At 34.9% G+C, this 21,101-nt stretch overlaps 1 protein-coding gene across 4 annotated transcripts in view; it reads right to left on the bottom strand.

The window, feature by feature from the left end:
• Nucleotides 1-21,101, bottom strand: part of RANBP17 (RAN binding protein 17) — a 379,980-nt gene that overhangs the window by 63,172 nt on the left and 295,707 nt on the right. For all 4 annotated transcript variants that reach the window (XM_001370363.4, XM_056811572.1, XM_007474002.3 and 1 more), the window contains 2 exons: nt 18,220-18,308; nt 2,074-2,181 (listed from right to left, as the gene is read on the bottom strand). In XM_001370363.4, the coding sequence (XP_001370400.1) occupies nt 2,074-2,181; nt 18,220-18,308 (197 nt within the window). The remainder of the gene's footprint in view (nt 1-2,073; nt 2,182-18,219; nt 18,309-21,101) is intronic.

Here is a 21,101-nt window from a genome sequence, read left to right as displayed (position 1 = left end):
TGCTTTGTAGTTAATGAATGCAAACAGGTGTATGTGCATCTAGCCACAAGTGAGAACTATATACTGTGTCTTTATTTACCTTGAATGCAATCCACACTGCACACAGCATGTGTCGTTTTTGCAAATCCAAATGTGACAGATGTAAAACTCAAATCTCTCTTTAATACTGCACTTGTATAATGAACCATTTGATACCTCATAACATATTTGAACCATGTCAGACTCTAGAGAAGACTGCAGTCTAGGTTGTATGTACATAGCTCAAGAAAAGAGCTACCAATCTCAGAGGAAGTTCTATAGAGAGAATACTTGTCATTTCCCTTCATCTCAAGTGAAAGCCAGCTTGAATGGGGAAGGGTGCTCGGCATTATACCCTGGCATGCTCTTTTAAAAATTTAAAAAATCACCTTGGTTTTGGGTTATTCTGAATTATGTTGTATTTCTTGGCCTTTAACAAAAACATTACACTTTTAAATACACTGTTAATTAAAATGAAGAAATCAATGAAAAGAAAATTTAAAAGTAACTCAGGGAAAAGCAGAGACCTCTCTTAAATGTGACATTGTGGAATTAGATTTTTTTAACTGTTCTCTAGTTAATTCAATAGAATGCAGTAACATGTGCATGAATATGTATATGTATATGTGCATGCATTTTTTAGGTCGACTCTGAGATGAAATCCCTTGTTAAAGAAAAGATTCATATGTGTGTGTATTTTATATCTAGTTCTCTTTTCAGACTACAGATTTACACCTGACTGGCTTGATTTCATATTTTCTGAAAAATTTATTTCTATCAGGTATCCAGGTCTTAGGATGTCAAGATTATGTTGTAAATTATCTCTAAAGCACAAATCCATATACAGTGTAATATAAAAGCAATGATTTCCTTCCTCAATGTGTAGAGATTTGTTTTATGTAAATTTTAATGGTAGTAATAATAGAAATTATTTGAGTAAATTCTTGAGGTGTAATTGAAGACAAACACTGGTTAGGTTTTACAACAGAAAATATAGTCAATTTATCATGAACATTTGTAAGAAAACAATGAACCCAGTTCTTTAAAAATGAAAGCCTTAAAGAAATTATACTTACATTTTGTTGATTTTTTGCTTGTTTCAGAGTAAAATATTTGAATTATTGCTCCAGATAATCCAGCATCTGATAGAAAATTAGAGCCCCAACATAAGCTCCTTCCTTGTCTGCACATCTCCCTTCTAACATGCAGCTCACAAAGCGGAATTGATGAAACAGGATGGCTAAGTGACAGGTAATTTGGTGCTTAGCCACATTCACAATGACATAGTTTAAAGTGGTAATACCAATTATCAGGTTACATTTTTTTCTCTCTTGATCATTCAGCCATGTCCTTTGTTGACATTTATATTGACAATATTTGAATATCTGATGGGCTATGCAAATTATAAGATAGGTCAGGGGATACAGAGAAGTGTTACTATTGGTTATTTAAACAAAAACTGTATGAGTGGCTAAATCACATAATTGTGTGAAGCATGCTTCACTGGCTCTTTTCCCAGTTCTGTCACCCTGTGACCTCAGCAGAATTATTTCTTTCTGCTTTAATTTCCCCATTTGTAAAATGAGGAGGTTGAATTTGAATATCTCTAAGGTTGTCCCTCCTGATTTTGAAATTCAATTTTATATGTAGTAAAATAGTTACAGTATTTTCACCTGTAGTGTTTATTTATACACATGCCCATTTTGAACTTCCTTAGGATTATATTTTCTTTCCTTATCTTCCTTCTTTCCTTCTGTCATTCCTTCCTTCCAGTTTCATATCTCTTTGTTAAAAAAAAGAAACAACAAAAACCATGACATCTTGGAAAATGTTAATGTTCACTGTATAAAGGACTTCTTAGGGGGCTGTATGTATACATGCTTATTGGAAAAATTAACATAATTAGTTATGATATTTCTTCTTAATAAGTCAAAGACACAGGAAGAAGAATATTTCAATCTTTCATTCTGGAGTTTCAACTTTATCAAATCTACAAAACAGAAAAGATTGTTTGCCAGTCTGCAGATAAGTCAATGGTTTATGCCTGTTTCTTACCGGTTTTGCATTAGTTCTGCCATTAGTTTCAGGATGGGAGTTGTACATGCCGGTTCTTGGTACCACCTCTCAATAGCCTTCTGAAGAATAGGAAGGTAGGTTGAGTAGCTTTTACAAGACAAGTTAAAGAATACAAGTGTCAAATTATTATCAGTAACTCAAAATTAAATCCTTTTTTTAAGAGGGAATAGTGTTACATGCCAATTTCCTAAATACAAATGAAACTACAATGAATATTTATTTGGTTTGGACCTATGATTTCATCTGACAACTAATTAATCATGTACTTACTATGTTCCAGACAGTGTGCTAACCTTGGGGATACAAAGAAAGGTAGAAAAAAAAACCCAACAAAAAATCTAGTCTTTGCTCTCAAGGAACTCAGTCTAATGGAGAGACAATATGTAAACAACTATGTATAAACATCAATTTACCAGATAAATTGGAGAGAATCTTGGAAGGAAGGCACTCAGATTAAAGAGCCCTGAGAAAGGTTTCTTGCAGAAGGTAGGACTTGGGATGAGGCTTAATGGAAGCCAAGGAAGTAGGAAGTAGAGATAAGGAGGAAGAGAACCAGGCATGTGAGACACCCTTTGAAAGCTCTCAGATTGTGAGGACTTCCAGTGTGCATACTTCCTCCAACAATGCAATTCTCCTCTGTAAGGTATAGTCTTGGAGCAAAATGCTCAGCTCTCTGAAAGGTTATATGGTTATCATGGTTAAATAGTTAACATTTTATCAGGATAGGAACTTGAACCTAGGACTTCCTGACTCTAAGGCCAGTTTTCTTTTCTTTTTTTTAATTTTATAGTATTTTATTTGATCATTTCCATGCATTATTCATTAAAGACAAAGATAATTTTCTTTTCCTCCCCCCCACCTCCTGTAGCCGATGTGTGATTCCACTGGGTATCACATGTGTTCTTGATTCGAACCCATTGCCATGTTGTTAATATTTGCATTAGAGTGTTCGTTTAGTGTTCGTTCCTCTGTCATGTCCCCTCAACCGCTGTAGTCAGGCAGTTGCTTTTCCTCGGTGTTTCTACTCCCACAGTTTGTCCTCTGCTTATGGATAGTGTTTTTTCTCCTAGATCCCTGCAGATTGTTCAGGGACATTACACCGCCACTAATGGAGAAGTCCATTACCTTCAATTGTACCACAGTGTATTAGTCTCTGTGTACAATATTCTCCTGGTTCTGCTCCTCTCGCTCTGCATCACTTCCTGGAGGTTGTTCCAGTCTCCATGGAATTCCTCCACTTTATTATTCCTTTTTGCACAATAATATTCCATCACCAACATATACCACAATTTGTTCAGCCATTCCCCAATTGATGTGCATCCCCTCGTTTTCCAATTTTTGGCCACCACAAAGAGCGCAGCTATGAATATTTTTGTACAAGTCTTTTTGTCCATTATCTCTTTGGGGTACAGACCCAGCAGTGCTATGGCTGGATCAAAGGGTAGACATTCTTTTATCGTAAGGCCAGTTTTCTATCCTGTAGAGCATGCTATTTCTCTGCAAACTATATTTTCTCTTATTTTCTGTATAGTGCAAAAGATAGTGTACTGACCTATCTTTGGCAATAATGCTTCAATTCCATCTACAAACTAATAAGGCATCAAATGAATTTAAGTTTTGTATCTATAAGAAAATTAACTAAATTTAGTCCAAGTATTGCTAGGAGGTCACACAAAAACATATTTGGCTTATTAAAAAAAAGAGGAAGTATAATTTAAACTAAAAATCAGCTCAATCAGCAATCAACCAGGCCTGCTCTATGAATTAGCCTGTTGTCAAATCAATGTCATCATTAAAAGTTATTAAACAGCAAATTGATGTGGATGAAGTTTATATAATCTAAGCTAAATGGATCTTACTCTGACTCCCTAGAAGCATTTAGCCTATGTAAATATCATGGATGCAGAAGGATAAACCCGTGAAGATGGTGAATCAAAAACTGAACTCGTCAGGTTGTACTGATCTCTGGTAATATATATCTGGCTAGCTAAAACAAAAACCCACAGAAAGTTTCATTTTCTTGATTGTTTTTGGGGAAAGTGTTAATTTGGCCTAGCTTTATAAATGCTTCAGCTTCTCAGATCACTCTGTTAGGAGGTAAAGGTATAATGATAAAGGACCTAGAGAATTTGTGCAAACCTTCATTTCATTATCTATCTTAAAATCTTCAGGTTAGTTTAAAAAAATCAGTTCAATGATCTCGAGTATATCTTTTTCTTGTGAATTGATCACAACAAACACAATTCCTTTTTATCCTACCATCTTGAAAGCAGGGCTTTGACCAGTTCTATTGATTTATTTTGTTCTTTTTTAACTGTGTTCTTTGGTTTAAAATCTGAGGGAGTAATTCACATAAAAATACCCATAATTCAAATGCAAACTTCCCCCAAAAGCTCACAAGCAGCACCCTTCCATAAAAAGGACAGAGGCCACTGCCCTTTATACTTGTGATTGGAGATGACAGAATAAGATTGTTTCCTTGTTAGAATAACTAGTTGCAAAGTAAGAAACTCCATATGGTTGTTTTGTCTGTTTTATATAAAGGCAAATAACTTGCAGGGTTGATTTGTTTTCCGCCTTCGAACTAATCAGTTGCTTTATTAGATACATCTCGCAGTGCTATTTAAAAATAGGTTAGGAAAATGTCTTACATGGGGCTTCTGGAAGCACAAATACAGTCATCATTAGCAAGAATGAATCTCAATCACTCAACAAACATTTATTAATTACCTACTATGTGCCAGGCACTATATGCTGGGTTCTGGGGATATAAGTACAAAGAATGAAACAATTAATGGGTATGTTAGGAGAGGGGCCCAAAATGATCAAGATTGCCATGCCTAAAAGCAGGACAGACAAACACATGCATATTTTTAAGATATCATGGAAAGAATTAAGGATATATCTTTTCAGTGAACTCTGCATTCACTATGGGAAAAGGCTGGCAGATATAAGGTATGCTATCCTTTCTGTGAGGAATGAGACTGGTGCCAATTCTAATATTCTTCTGACAGAGGTGACTGCCACTAAGAAAATGACTGATTATTAGAAAGTGGAGTAGAGACCTACTAAGCAGAGAGGTCAAAAGGGCTTCAGTGTGAATGCCAGGCTCAGGTTATAGGTTGGGGATCTGAACGTATTCTTAGGAGTTTAATTTCACAGTTGCCTTTAGAGAACGAAACATGTGATATAAGGAAAAGTGATGCCTCTTAGGATGAGCTGATATGCACACACGTAGCACAATAATCAACTCATGAAATGCTTGCTCTATCCAATAGGAGCCTTCCTTTAAATGGAGTGAAGGCAGTGAATTTATAATGAAAAATCTTTGTACCATTTTACATACCAATGGGTAAATAGAATTTTTGTCACCTGAACCTACTTAAAGAACTGTGCAGGTCCACATCAGAGGATTGCCAGGCCAAGGTAATCCAGGGTAATAAGGGGAACCACTTCAATTTCTGCCCTTAGAACCTCTCATTTGGACAATTATAATAGCTTCCATATCTCAAGTCTTTGCCCTCACTAATCTATCTTCACAGTTTCCAAAGTATTACACCATTCCAACTAAGTAATTCCCAGGCTCAATAAGCTTCCGAGGCTCCCTATTGCCTCTTGCATCACATACAAACTCCTCTGTTTGCCACTTAAAAGCCCTTCACCCACTGGCTTAAATTTACCTTTTTTTTCCCCTTCCTTTCAGAGACTCTGGGCCCCAGACAAATTAATCGTTTTTGCTGTTCCTTACCCCTCTCCCTCTCATCTCCTGCCTCCCTCCCCATACCTACACACAGGCTATCCACCACCCCTAGAATGCACTCCCTTACTGCTACCTCTTAGAATCTCTGGTTTCCTTCAAAGCTCTACTCAACAACCAACTTAGTACTTTCAAATTACCATATATATAATCTCTATCTTTTTATAGAACATAAGCTTATTGATGGTAAAGATTGCTTTAGTCTACTTAGAAAACTATGTAGTCACTAAATAAATACTTGATTTTTACATTAATAATATTAAGCTTTACTTACAGGATGCTGTTATTGGAACAACAAAGGATATCGGGGGGAGTGATTGTCTACTTGGCATCCAGTCAGATTTAGACAAAGTAAATGGAATCTGGGTAGGTCTAAACCCTTTGTTTTATGTGGGTTCTCTTGGAACAGATAACCCTTTATGCATTGCTTTTGAATCTCTTTGGATAGAAAGGAAGAAACTTGAGGAAAGCACAGTCTGTAATGGTATTTCTTAGGAAAACACTAAGTTTAATGACATACCCATTTACCACTGAATTTCAATTCTCGTCATCTATATAGTCATATTCTATTATGGAGGAGATGAGTTCTGCCTCTTCAGTTTTTAGTTCGGTTGGTAAAGTTTAGTTGGTAAAATTGGTAAAACTTGGTAATACATTGAATTAGTTTTTTTTCATTTAATAGTTGAAAGATCTGCTTTACACTAATTATTATGTAACTCATGGCTTAGAGGTGACCCTGGAATTTTGAAAGTTTTTACCAACAGAGAAAAAGCCCTGCTAGGTCTTGTGAATCAGGAAAGATTTTTGAGTATTGGTTTGGAAAGCAATCTGCATTTATTATATGCCCCTCTATGTATTAACCATTGGGGATACACATTCAGAAGCAGGACAATTCATGCCCTCAGGTGTATTACTTCTATTCTACTGGAAGAATACAACATGTTAAAAGTAAAGTAAGTAAAAATATATGATAAATTCAAAGTGATTTTGGGGGGACATTAACAACTACAAGACTTAGGAAAGGGCTCTTGAAGGTGATGATACTTGAGCTGAATCATAAAAGGAATGAAAAGTTCCTTTAGAGATGGGGAGGGAGAGCAGCCCAGGGAAGAGTAATAAGCTATATAAAGGCAGAGATTTGGGTGATGAAATTTCATGTGCAGGGAATAGCAAGTAAGATACTTTGGACCATACAGTACATGATGGGGAATAATAAGTAATCAATCTGGAAAGATAGGTATGAGATTACTAAGGGCTTTAAATACCCAACAGAAGGGTCTATTTTTTATCTTAGAGGTAATGGAGACCCACAAATACTTGTAGAATTGAGAAGTAACATGGTGAGATCATTACTTCAGGAATATTGATTTGTTATTTATGGGGGATGGACTGGAGAAGAGAGATGGGACACAGGGAGATCAATTAGGAAATTACTGTAGTGGCCCTGGCAAGAAGCAATTAGGGCTTGGCCTAGGGTGATGGTGGGTGTGCAAGTTAAGAGAAGGGGAAAGATGTGAGAAGTTGAGGTAGAATAAACCAGACTGGGCAACTGATTAGATATGGAGACAAGCAGTAAGCAAATGAAGATGACTCTTATGTTATAAATCTGGGTGAGTAGAAGAATGATGGTGCTTTTGACAAACTACAGAGTTTTTGAGGAGGAGTAAATTTTGTGTTTTCTTTGTGTTTTTTTTTTTTTTGTGTGTGTGTGTGTGGGGAGGTAATGAGTTCTCTTTTGGGTGTGTTGATTTTGAGATGTCTATGGGGCATCTGGGTGGAGTTTTGTGGAAGAGACCATTCTATTATAGAATTTGTGCCACACTGGTATGTCTCTGTGCTTTTAGCAAAGCAGATTTTAAAGGGTCTAGAGGAAGGAAATTTAGGATCTCATGGACTAAAACTCCAGAGGAAAGTCAGCCCAGGAGGGATGGAAACTAAAAAATGAAATTTTGAAGAAAGGAAAATAATTCTAGTGAGAAGGAAACATAAGAGTTGTCTGTAGAGAACAATGTGGACATGCAGGTAACTCACAAACATTTTAAAGAGTAAAGCACAAGAGATGAGATTCAAGTTAATATGAAAAACATAAGATTTTGGTCCAATTCTCTAAAAATGGTGTTTACCCAAAGGCAATTAAAAACAATTCTTTAAATTATACATTGAGAAAACAAAGAAGCTAAGAAAGGGAAGACTTGCATCTTGGAAGTTAATCCTTAACCATAGAGAGATGATAGAGCAGTTTGGGTCTTTTTGGTGTGTTTTCTCTACAAAGGAAAACAATCTTCACTTGAAACAGCAGGAAAAAAATGACTAAGAGGGACTGATACTCAAGATCAATAAAAAACCTAGCTGCTCTAGATAAGTTAAAGTCATCTGACCCAGTTGATCTACACTTTTGAGTACTCAAAAAAAAATCTAGCAGATAGAAATATTTTAAAGATCATGGACAACAGGATCCACTGAAGAATCAGAGAGGAGCAAAAAACCACAATTTTCTAAATAGGAAGAGAATAGAGTTGTTGAGCAATGGGCCAGTAAGTGGTGCTATAAAAAGCTTAGAAACCAGTATAAACTCATTTTTTTTAGAGGAAACAACCCCAGGAGGGAAATGACTTGTCCAGTGTTACAGAATAAGGAAATACACAAATAAAATCACATTGTAGCCAATGTCTTTTATTTCACAGGACACTTTTAGAATAAATCATTTAAGAGATCACAATCTTGTCAATGACCAGTCTAGTAAAGTTTAGAGAAGCCTATTACCAGGTTGGCCTCAAGAGTTATGACTTTTTGGTATAGTTAGGTAGATAGATGATACAAAAGTGTGAGGATGTTGCAATTAATAGTAGGGAATATCCATACTGATGTAATCCATGATCCTTGAAGTTCTAAAGTAATTCCTATGTTCACCTTATTTATTAACATTTTTTTTTCATTGACCTGAGATTTTATTGGCATAGGGAACCTCAGGTAGAGAACTTCTACTAATGCTAGACTGCAGCTATTCTGCAACCTGCAGTCTAAAGCACTGTTTCTTTTTTTTTTTTAAACCCTTACCTTCCATCTTGGAGTCAATACTCTGTATTGGCTCCAAGGCAGAAGAGTGGTAAGGGCTAGGCAATGGGGGTCAAGTGACTTGCCCAGTAAAGCAATGTTTCTTAGCTTTTCTTTTATATTGTGGACCTATTTTGGCAGGCGGGTGAAAGTTATGGATGAACATCTTTCTGAATGATATTTTTAAATACAGAAAATAACAGGATTACAAAAGAAAATAATTATACTGGGTTATACTGAAATATAGTTAACAAAATATTAAAAATTCCTTGGTCTATAGCCATGTTGGCAAACCAATGGCACACATGCCAGAGAGGGCTACTTCCTTCCCCTCTCCAACACTCCTGAAGACAGTTATTACATGACCTGCCCCTCTGTCCAGGGTAAGAGGGTGGCTCACATGCAGTGTGAGGGTTGCAGTTTAGACACTTGGTCTCTAAAAGGTTCGCTATCACTAGTCTATAGAGATGTTTGTGATATTGAAAGGTTAAATGATTGGCACTGGAAATTTTGTACCCCTGAACTCCATTACCCAGCATCCCTTTCCTTTTCATCCCTATGTTGCGTGCTTACATTGTATAGATAAAAGTGTGTATGGCCCCGTCCTGGACTCTCTCTCTCTCTCTGATGGCGCTTTCTGCTCTCTCCCAGCCCCATGTGTGCTGTCCTGGGAAGCTTTTTTTCTTTACTGAGGCTATTATTTTCCTTTTGCTTCAAATTGTTATTAAACTTTATAAAATATAATACTTGGAGTATTTGGATATTAATTTTAATCTTATAGCACACAGTCAGTATTCTCAGGAGTGGAACTTAAACCCAGATCACCCTATTCTGAGGCTTAGTCTATCTATTGTATCAGTCAGTCCTTTAATATACTGTCTTGTCTCCTATATGAAGCTTATTTATTATCCTGTAGCTATTGTATCCTGGATCTAGATTTATGTCTATGATTTTGGAGGTCCAGAATCATTGAACCCTAGGATGTTAGGGCTAGGAAGGGCCTTAGAAACCTCATTTAAAAAAAAAAGAGGAAACTGAAATAGAGAAAAATGACTTGTCCAGTGTTACAGAGTAAGGAAATAAAGAAATAACATCACATTGTAGCCAATGTCTCTACAAGAAAGGCTGGCTACATACTAGATGCTCACCAAGTGTTGGTTATATAAATAATTGCATCATTTCCAAGCACTACAGTTAAAAATAAGATGCTACAGTGATTAGTGCATTACAACAAACATTTTCTTTGGCCACTGTCTTTGTAACAACCTCTTTCTATAACTAAAACACTACTTAACAATACAAGTGAATGAGAAGTAATTTTCTCTTTCTAATTCAAATATCCTAAATCACATACAAAAGCACTTTCTACCATTTTATACTTACTGCCAAGTATTCAGAACCTTGGAGCACAAAAATGTCTTCCCCCTACAACATTGGGAGCTCATCTTTTCAGAGAACTGTTGGATATCTCCTCAATGAAGGCTATGTACTTGATTTCTGAATATATTCAGTACAAAAATGTCCACTACAACAAAGTAATTCAGATTCTCTCTGAGATTGGTTAGTAACAGAACTGATTTGTGAAAGTACCAAAAAAAGAATTAATGAGGTCATGGATTTCTGGGACTTGAGGTACAGCTAAGGAGGGAAGGGCTCTATAAAGAAACACTCTTCTATTGTTGCTCTTCTGGCCTTTTAGCCCTGGCCCCCACATACTCCTCCTGTTCCCCACTGACTCTTTGCAGTCACACCTTCCGCATTCTACTTCTCTCACATCTAAAACTCATCTCTCTTTTGAAACATTTCTCTTCTTTTAAGGTCAAACTGAGATATCACTTCCTCCACAAATCCACACAGATGGGAAGTGTCTGAGGCCAGATTTGAACCTAGGACCTCCCATCTCTAGGCCTGGCTCTCAATCCACTGAGCTACCCAAATGCCCCACAAATTGATTTTGATTCTCCCAGATGGAAGTGATCTCTTCCCAAATTTTCCTAGCATCCTTTCTGGATTTCCTTTGCCCTATAACATTCTACATTGCATTATACTTATTTAGGTATATTTGATAATGTCCATATGGGATTGAAAGCTTTTTGAGGGTGGGAATCTTAAAAAAATTATAGCTTTATCACCTCTATTTTCCTTGCATAGTACAGTGTCTTGTACATAATAGTTTCTTTTTTTTTCTCTCTCCCAATTCTTACCTTCTGTCTTAAAATTGATAGAAGGTAGAAAGTGGTAAGGGTCAGACAATTGGGATTAAATGATTTACCTAGGGTCACACAGCAGGGAAGTATCTGAGGCCAGATTTGAATCCAAGTTCTCTCAACCAGGCCTGGCTTTCTCTCCATTGTGCTACCTAGCTGCCCCCATAATAGGTTCTTAATAAATATTTCTTGAATTGGGAAAAACATTTTTGAAAACAGAAATAGTTTGCCAGATCAGAATCATTTAAAAGCTATTTTTCTTCAATGAATCTGCTAAAGTTAATAGATTACTGATGTACAAGAGCCAGAGACTGCATATAACATTATAGAGATGACACTTAAACAAGTGGCACAAATCAGGGCTTTTGCTGTTGCTCTCAAAAGGTACAGATTAGTGAATTATGAGGCCTGAATGACAAAGCCATCTTGTATCCATGCCCCATATATGAGAGGGAAGGCATATAGTTAGCACAATAATCAGTCTATGAAAATATGCTATATAATACATACCCATTACTACTCATTTGGTTGGTAAGTAACTATGTGTAAAGTATTATGCTAGGCACTGAGAAGATACAAAATGACAAAGAGGGGGGGATTTGCTTCCTAAAGGAGGTGGCACTTGAGCTGGGCTATGAAAGATGGGTGAGAATTAACCTGCTGAATAGCAGAGAAGCCTCGCTGGGTTTTAGGTATAATTGAGTAAGGTTTGAGAACACAGTGTGGGTTTGTGGGACACAGCTATTTAGTTTGTCTGGAGTATAGAATGTATGGAGGGCAGTAATGTGAGATATTCTGAACTTGACTCAAAAGGAAAAAGGGAGGTACTGTTGATCTTTGGGAATGTGTCAAATGATCATATCTATATGTAAATAGTATTTAGCATGTTGGGTAGATTGGAGTGGGGAGAACGGAGGAAAGAAAATCTATTAGGAAACTACAGAAAAAATCTAGGTAAGTGGTTATGATAGCCTGGACTAGGGTGGTAATTATGAACCCGGAGAGAATAATACATTTGAGAAGTTGTGGAGATGGAAGTGACACAACTTGATAATATTAGAGATAAGTGAAAGAGAAGTGATCTGGCCTCTCTTTTCAAAGATCTGGATTTTGAATTTATGATAAAAAGCCTTGTAGACTGCATTTTATGTATAGGATCAATCCATCAAAAAGCATTTATAGTGATTGAACTATAATCCAGGCACAATGTGGAATTATAATGATAAAGGCAAGTGTATGGCTTGGGCTATTCGTCTTCTTATTTTATGTGGCCTTATCTTTCTTATACTATACTGGCTTAAATTCACCCAAAACCAGGTGAATACTCACAACAAGTATTTAAAAAAGACAAGGAGTTAGTATTTTGGTACATAGTAAGTTCTTGATACATGTTTTTTTCAATCATTCATTCACTCATTGAAAAATCAAGGTTTATTATCATAATCTATTTTATTTTTAGTTGTTCAGTTCCTTTAGGAAACTCATGTTTCTTAAATTATTCTATCAATGCTCAGCACCTGTCTGACTACCATCATTATTTTGGCATCATCTCTCCTACCCTGAATTCACAAAGCACCATATTTGAGCTTCTCTTATACGTGACCACATATCATACTCTGACACTTCCTTGTGGCTTGGAGATCTACCAGAGCACCAGATTTTGGAGTTAGGAGACTTGAATTAAAATCATATCTCAGACACTTAGCTGTCTGACTATGGGCAATTCACATAACTGCTCTTTGCCTCAATTTCCTTATCTGCATAATGGGGATGATAAATACACATTGCTATATAGCACTTATCTCACAGGATGCTTGTGAGAATCAAATGAGATAGTATACATTAAATGTTCTGCAAGACTTAAAGTGTTAAATAAATGTCAGTTTATTGATTATGTTGGAAAGGCTTTGAATTCCATTCCAGCAAAAGACTACATTTATTTTTTTGGGAACAGCATAAATAAACATGAGGGTTCATAACTAATAGGTTGGTTATTCAGTGATGATTTTTTTTTTGCCATAGCAACTCATAAAAGAAAGAAAAATGCAAAATGACCCTTAGTCTTGTCCTACTTCTGCATAATGGCAGAAAAAAGCAGGCAGAGGGTATTGAGAATCACAAACTTTAGCCTCTGAATACTGGCTTAGTTATGAATACACTAAATGTAAGATCCTTGTCCAGGGACCAAGGTGTGGACATATTATTGGAATGAAGGAATTATTGGAATAAAGGAAAAAACCTTATCAGTTTTGACATTCTCAGTGAACTTAAACCAAAAGACAAAAGCTAAATGGAAAAGATGGTTCACAAGTTCTGCTTGTAGAGGTCAACAAAGAATTTGATGGAGTCGGTTTTATAGTGCATCCAAAGGTAACCAAAAAACATAATTTCATGGGACACGTCATTTCATATTGCAATGTTTATTATAATTATTTAAAAAAAGATTGGCATGAAAATAGCTGCAATAGATTTTAAAATCTAATTTCTGTTGCAAGGAAGAAGAGATTGAGAAATTCTAAGACGTCAATAAAACCCTTCAAATTAAATCAACATATTTTTTAATATTTGGCAATTCCAATGCAATTGAGTATATGAAGCTGAACAAAGAGAAAGATGATGAAAAATATGTTGGAAAACATAGTTCAATAGTAAGGAAAGAGGCCAAAGGCCAGACCACCAAATAACATAATAGAAAAAGAAGTTTGATTACATTTGAACAGAAAGGAAACAATTAGTTACTGATGTTGAAATTACAACAGAATCAACTATATGTATATAGTAAGACCATTGACTTGTCAGAGCACAGAAGAATATTTTTTTAGAATAAAAATGAGAAAATAAAATCTAGGTAATTCCAACCTGACAGGCTTAAATAAGCTGTTGATGGGAAATGGATAAAGAACAGACAATGACATAGACTACTGCCATTTTCTTATAGTTTAGCAAATAAAAATCAACTGCTATAGTGAGTAAACTAGATAGTAGAAACCTCAAAGTATGAAGGTCATATTTGGTCTTATATTGGATATTTGTATATATGTATTATTTCTGTTACCCTACTGTTAGCTTCTTAGGGACCATGCCTTGTTAATGTTTGTATTGATAATGTTGCCATAGGCATATAATACTTATTTGTTGAGTGAGTGGCTATTTAAAAAAATATTATGTTCATTAGGGTATGCCCTATCTCCTCATTATATTGTGAGATCTTTTACTAGTACAAAAACCTTATCTGTCATTTACTCTTTATCTTTCTATGCAGGAAGTATTTATTAATTATAGCGAAGTATATGAAGTTGGTCAATATTCAATAAATTCTTATTAAATACGTGCTATGCAAAATGCAACATGAAGAGGATATGTAGTGAAACAGTTCCTACTTACAAGCTAGTGTAAGGGATACCCATGTAAACAGATAAATACAATACAAATCAGACTACAAATGCATAATTTTATCTTTTATAAGCAATTAGTGCATTACAATTTGCATTCTATTTATCTGTGTATGTCTTATATGTATGCGAAGACAGGAATGGTTGAACAAAATTTGAAGAATGTAGGGCAGTATTTTTATAATAAGGGATTGCAAAGGGCATAGCTGAAGAAGCTGCTAGAAAGAAGGCAAAGAAGATGTGGAATTGTGGTGGGCAAGTCTTGGGGATGGGATGGGATGGGATGGCTAGGAATGAGAGTCCAGGAGATGGTGAGGGGTATAGTATAAGATAAAAGGGATTTGGGAAAAAGGGTCAATGGATATATTTGTTATAGTGAAGAAATAACTGATCACTCTCAGGGTTCCAATTAGAATTCTGGTAAAAGGTCAATTGGGGAATAAAAAAATGGCTAAATGGTAAACATAGTACATGAATACAATGGAATATTACTGTGCTATAAGAAATGATGGACATGATGAATATAGAGAGGCACAGGAAGACTTACAAGAACTGATAAAAAATGAAGCATGCAGAACTAGGAAAATAATATACAATATGGAAATGGAAATAAAAAAATAGCAGAAACTACATGCTTTAATTAAAAGTCTTGTTCTAAAGATGACATGGGAATGTACCTTGTCTAGGTTCTTTGCAGAGGTAGAGACTATAGGTGAGAAACACTGCATATGTTGTCAGACTTTTAAAATATCAGTTAGTTTTGCTGAATAACAATTATTTTTCCTCTTTTGAAAATTTTTAGTTATAAGAGATTGCTTTATGGGAGGGGAAGGAAGAAATAGGCCTAATAAAAACAAAATAAATTAAAATTTATCTTTTAAAAATTAGCTAAAGGAAATATTGATTAATTTCCCATAGTAGGAGAAAGAAGACTTAAAGAACCTACAGTCTAACTTCCCATGTGGTCCTGGAGTTCTACTAATGGTGATCAAAACTTCTGGCTGGGCTTGCCTGCTCTCATAATCAGATTCTGAGAATTAAAAAAAAAGATCCTGGTGGTAGAAAACTTCACCATTCCATGAACAAACATTTTTTACCCTCTCTCCCCCAATTTTCCTCCTGATTCTTCATTGCCTTAGTTCAACTATGACCCTGGATCAATTTACATGAGGTTTTGAGAGAAGTAAGACCGCAGTATTTCATTTGGGAGCCATGGAAGTTTGTCAGCTATTTCATCCTTATTGAGCAGTGTAAACAACTTATCAGGACAGTGCTTATTTGGTTTCAAGTGATTTCAATTTGGAAGGACAGAGTGAGAGCAGTGTAGTTTTGTGTAGCACAGTTAGTAATCTAACATTTCTAGAAATGTTTTTGAATTAAATAGCTTAACCAGCATTTTATCAAATAACCACCATTAATAAAATGCCTTTCGATTTTACAGTAAGATGACATGTTCTGACAGGATGCTTCCTCTGCATGCTAAGGACTACATAACAAATTAAAGAACACACATTTCTGTGGATAAAAGGCAAATAAACTTTCCACAGCAATAATGTGGGAATCATCACTGACGGTTTGACATATCAATATTTCAGGAAGAATAAATGACTTTCATATCCAGGTGGTGTTTTTTTTTATCATATACTTATTCATTTTGCATTATTTGAATACTTTGGGCAGAACCTGTACTTTATCACCTGAAACTGCTTAAAGTATTTGGAAATATTTTAATAAAGCTTTTCAAATCATCAAATAATATAACTTTTAAACAAATTTTCCTATTATTATAAATATTTGCTCTTCATCCCTTGCCCAAAGGAAAACTATAAATCTTGTCTCAACTGAATGAACACCATTTATCATATTCATTTTGTTGTCAATACAATTATGAAAAGCCTTTGGCCTTTTTCCAAGGAGCTTGATTTGCTACTGAAACTCAATTAGTATAACCAAGGCAAGTTCAAAACCACCCATTTGACAATCTTATTTAGCTTTCTACATAACTGACACTTCACCCTTGACCCCTGACCTTAATAACACTAGCAACAAAAATATGGTAAAATTGAGAAACAAAGGTTTTCAGTCAAAAAGCCAAACACTTAAGTATTTAAGAATTTCTTTCTTCTCATGTTTGCCATCTGCTGGACAAAAGCTAGATTTCAAAGTGCCACTGTTTAAAAAAAAATAAAGAAAAGAAAGAACCTACAGCTCCCCCAAAACCCCAAAGTTAAGAAATCAAATGTAAGCTTAATTAAAACATATTAAAACATCTTATTGCATATTATAGACAAATTTTTTTTTGTGTCATAATATGTCTTTCCATGCTTTAAGCTTATGGAAAGGATCTTCTTACCATGTACAAATGTTTAATAGCTTTTTAGGGGTGAATTTCTTTGAAAATTTTCCTCTTGGCTAATAATACTGACTGACCAACTATCAAAATTAGATACTTATTTCCTGATTATTTTTGTTTTAAGATCAATGTCTATTCTATACTTGACACAACAGATTTAATATTTTGAAGTAAATGAATGTGTTCATTAGTTATTAAATAGTAAGAATGAAGATAGTGGTAGCTGACATCCTTAGGGAGACTGAATAAGAAAATTTAAAGGCATTCCTCATAGTCAAAGGTAATGTAATGAGCTTTTCTGTATCAGAATGTGCATTTTTGTACATGCATATTATATACTCAAATACATAGGGTATCTCAATGATAGGGAAAAATTCTTATCATTGTTCTTCCTGTGAATATAATACTTCCCAAATATTTTGATAATAAAAAGCCAAAATTTTCATCTAGTATAAAATTACTTTTAAAACATAGAATTTTTATCAAAACACACTCAGAATATTATTAAGTCCTTTGTCATTTATATGCATGGCTACAACTACAACTAAAATTCCAGTCTTTATGGTGGAAGAAAAGATTATTATTTTCTCTTTAAGTATCTTTTATAATTTAAGTAACTAGAGAATTTTGGTAGAGTGTTTCAAAAGTGCAAATAATGAATATATGCTTCAAAACATTTTATCTTTGAAACTATGGGACTGATTTAAAAAAACGAATGAGGATATTAATATGCATCAAAAGTATATGCTTTCTATGATTGACAGTAAACTCATTTACTACTGGGATTCATTTATTGGTTATTGTTTGGAATTTCTCATATCTTTTTTTTTTCAAAACTAAAGCTGTGAATTGGCAAAGGAATCCAGTGGAACTCCTCATCATGTTCTTTTTTCTAATTCCATTGATATTTTTATGATCATGAAAACCTTCAGCATGATGAGTTTGTTAGTACCCAGACTAGTAAGTATGAGAGAAAATGTTTCTTCTTGGGCCTTTTGCATGAGATAAAGTAGAGAGTTTAATCCTTTTAAAAAAATGAAGTAGTTGTCCTCTTTTTTCTGTGTCATATATGCTACTTAGGCTTTCCACAGAATCCTCATCTAAACCATCATTTTTAGGTACAATTTCTAAATTATCAATGTTAATACCACCAAAAAAGGTGATTCTCTGTGCTGTCTTTCCAAATGCTGTATTCACAGTTAACTGCACTGCTGCCACTGTGCTGTAATTTTTAGCTGATTACACATTAGTTCATTTAGCTTTGTTTCCTCTTCCCTACTGTGCCATACTATTAAGCTAATGCAAGGGGCCTGGTACCCCTCTGTGCACAGAGCTGGTATTGTCATAGGGTAATAAGGATACATCCAGTCAAACAGCATGGTGTAGCTGGTCTTTGTGTTCAGTGCAAAGGCAATCCCTCGAAGATCTCTTGCCAGCCCGATCAACATACGCTGTCAGTGGGAAAGAGACACAGTAATTGATTTTCACGTTAGCATAGAGCAGATGGAGTAATAATCAGCCAATAATGACCACATATCTGATTTTGATTCATTAGCTAAAATGTCTTGCTCAGATGCTTTTCTATAGAAAACCATAGACTCTTTACACAATCCACCAATCAAATGCTCTGAATAATTCCACCTCCCTCTTGACAAATTTAGCCAAGTAACAATTCTATTGGCTTAGGAACATTTAGTTACTTGACATATTGCATTTTTGAATTGTGCCAAATGGGAAAAAATTAGCTAGTAACACATATAAAAATGCTCACTGTCTAGACATTATTTAATAACAGTAAGTGAAAACTACTTATGTGAGGTTGATGACACAGCATTAATGATTGAATTATATGCATCATCTTACATGAAAAGAGGTCCACGATGTAAATTTAATCCCACATAGTAAACATTTTGGCATTTAAAGGTATAAGGTAAAGGAGAATGGATGCACACATTGTACTTCAAGTTATAAATGAGTAATCATAGCAGTTCAGTCTAGAGCAAGTGGGGCTGGCCAGGTGACTTGCTGCTATCACCACACACATTTTAGCTACTTTTTTTTCACTTACTGGTACAAAGAGGAGGAAACACCAGAGCAACTTTCCCTAAAGGAAGGAGACTTGACACTTTGGACCTGTAATTGGACTATGCTTGAGTTGAAGCTGGGAACTGTAAGAGAAAGTCCATGAACAGATGCCTGGTGTGTCAGAGCAAAACCACAAGTAATCCCCCCCCCCCATGTCTGTTCTCCCACCCACTCAACATGGAGGTTGGCTTAATACTAGCAGCCCACGTGCTTTCTGAAGCCATTGTTTCAATAGGAGTGTTCTGTCTACTGTACTCCCAAAGCACTTCTGGCTTTACGGTGCCATCTTCACTAGTCATATGGATTCTGGAAATACATGGAAAGGTTTTTTAGATAGATAGTGCCTGCTACCATTAAGGATGATGTGCATTTTCAAGGTAAATGTAATTGCTGTGTTTGATACATCCCAGTTCCTTTCTTCAAGGAACTCAGTTTTTTAATCTCATTTTAATGTCTGAATAACATATTTTAGGGCTAGTAGGTAACAATTCTTCCTTGTTTGTTTAAATTAACCAACTATCACCACTGATCATACTTTTTTCATGTTTTAAAATATTATTTTTATATTTGCTTTCATTATTACATAGAGATGATGAGCTAAAATGTAAACTAAAGATATTCTTGTAAAAATATTTAGTTTCTATATTGAAAGAATGATAATCACATAAGAATTCTTCCTTTTTCTCTTAACCAATTCGCTCCTTTCCTTCTCCCTTCTTCCCAACTCCCTTCTTTGTTATACCCCAGTTGGCTTGCTCCCTTGCTGTTACCTTGTGATTGTCTCCTTCCTATCTCCTACTCATGCTATTCTTCTGACATGATATTCTTCCCTGCCCCCAAACTTGACCAGTCATATCTAGAGTTCTTCCAAAACTAGGTCAAAACTTATCTTTTGCAAGGAGTCTTCTCTTATTTACTCCATCCTACTTTCTGATCTCTCCTTCATTTTTATTCTTCTGGTCTGTTCACATTATATTAATTTACACACATTTGTATATGATTTAAAGCTTTTTTTTTGAATGTTTAAAAAAATGCAGATTCTGGTCAGCTCAGATTAGACCAAAAATTACTTAAAGTCTGAGGTTCTTTTCCTCATTTGTATAAATTTGTCATACACAGTACAATGGACACTTCACGTTTTGATCTTTTCAACTCCATAAACAAATGACCACCACTACTACTACTAATTATAAAAAGAGATACTGGTAATTGGATTAGGTGACCTCTAGGATTTATTTAGAATGAACATTCTATGAACTTTTTATTTTGCTGAAACTTTTCTTACTAAAATATACCAGAAGTTATTCAAAGTGATGACACAGTGACATACTTTTTAATGTGCTAAGGCTAGGTTGCAGTACAGCTTTATTCTTTGCGTTTTAGGGGGAAATAGTGATAGGTAAACATTTCAGAAGAGAAAATTAGGGGGAAATATCTATTTCAAAACAATTGTGCTTTGAAAAACTTTTTAAGTATTGATTTGATTTTTGTTCTATCTATATATCTCTGCATATTATATCTACCTCAAAAGTGTGGTTCAAATAAACTCAAGGGGGTAGATAAATCATAATAGGTTGTAAAGTATTAGTATCTTTGATCTCAAAGCAACACAAACTTGTAGAATGTAGGGCAAGAACTTAATAGCAATGGAAATTCCTTGAAGATGAAGAATTCAAAGAATCATGGGAAGATTTACATGAAATGAAGCAGAGTAAAGAAAGGGGATCTTAAAAAACAAAATATACCCTGACTACATCTATGAAAACAAAGACATAAAATAGTAAAGTCAGGTTAAACAGTGGTTAATCAAGTATTATTCTGTTAAAGTTAAAAGCAGAATGTCTTTATTTTGACAAATTGTAGATTATAAGAATGCATAGTTATATGTACAATTAGTCTCAACCAACCTTTTGATTTGCTCTGCTTAACTGTTTTGGGGAAATATGCTTTAAATTTTATTTGTATATTGTATATATAAATATATACAGTTAAAAATCAAATCAATATTAAGTGTTTCAAAGCATAGTTTTTTCTGTCCTTCTAAATTGCTAATAGTTGGCATTTGATTTGAAGGTAGTAACTGACCATTTTTTTTGCATTGCCATTTTGGGAATTTTGAAATTCTGATAACTTTTCAGAAATTTCAACAAAAAAACTAC

This window comes from Monodelphis domestica, chromosome 1 (assembly GCF_027887165.1).
Source record: "Monodelphis domestica isolate mMonDom1 chromosome 1, mMonDom1.pri, whole genome shotgun sequence".
NCBI classification, from domain to species: domain Eukaryota; kingdom Metazoa; phylum Chordata; class Mammalia; order Didelphimorphia; family Didelphidae; genus Monodelphis; species Monodelphis domestica.
The sequence above is the reverse complement of the archived record's forward strand: the minus strand, read 5'-3'. Positions and strand labels throughout refer to the sequence as shown.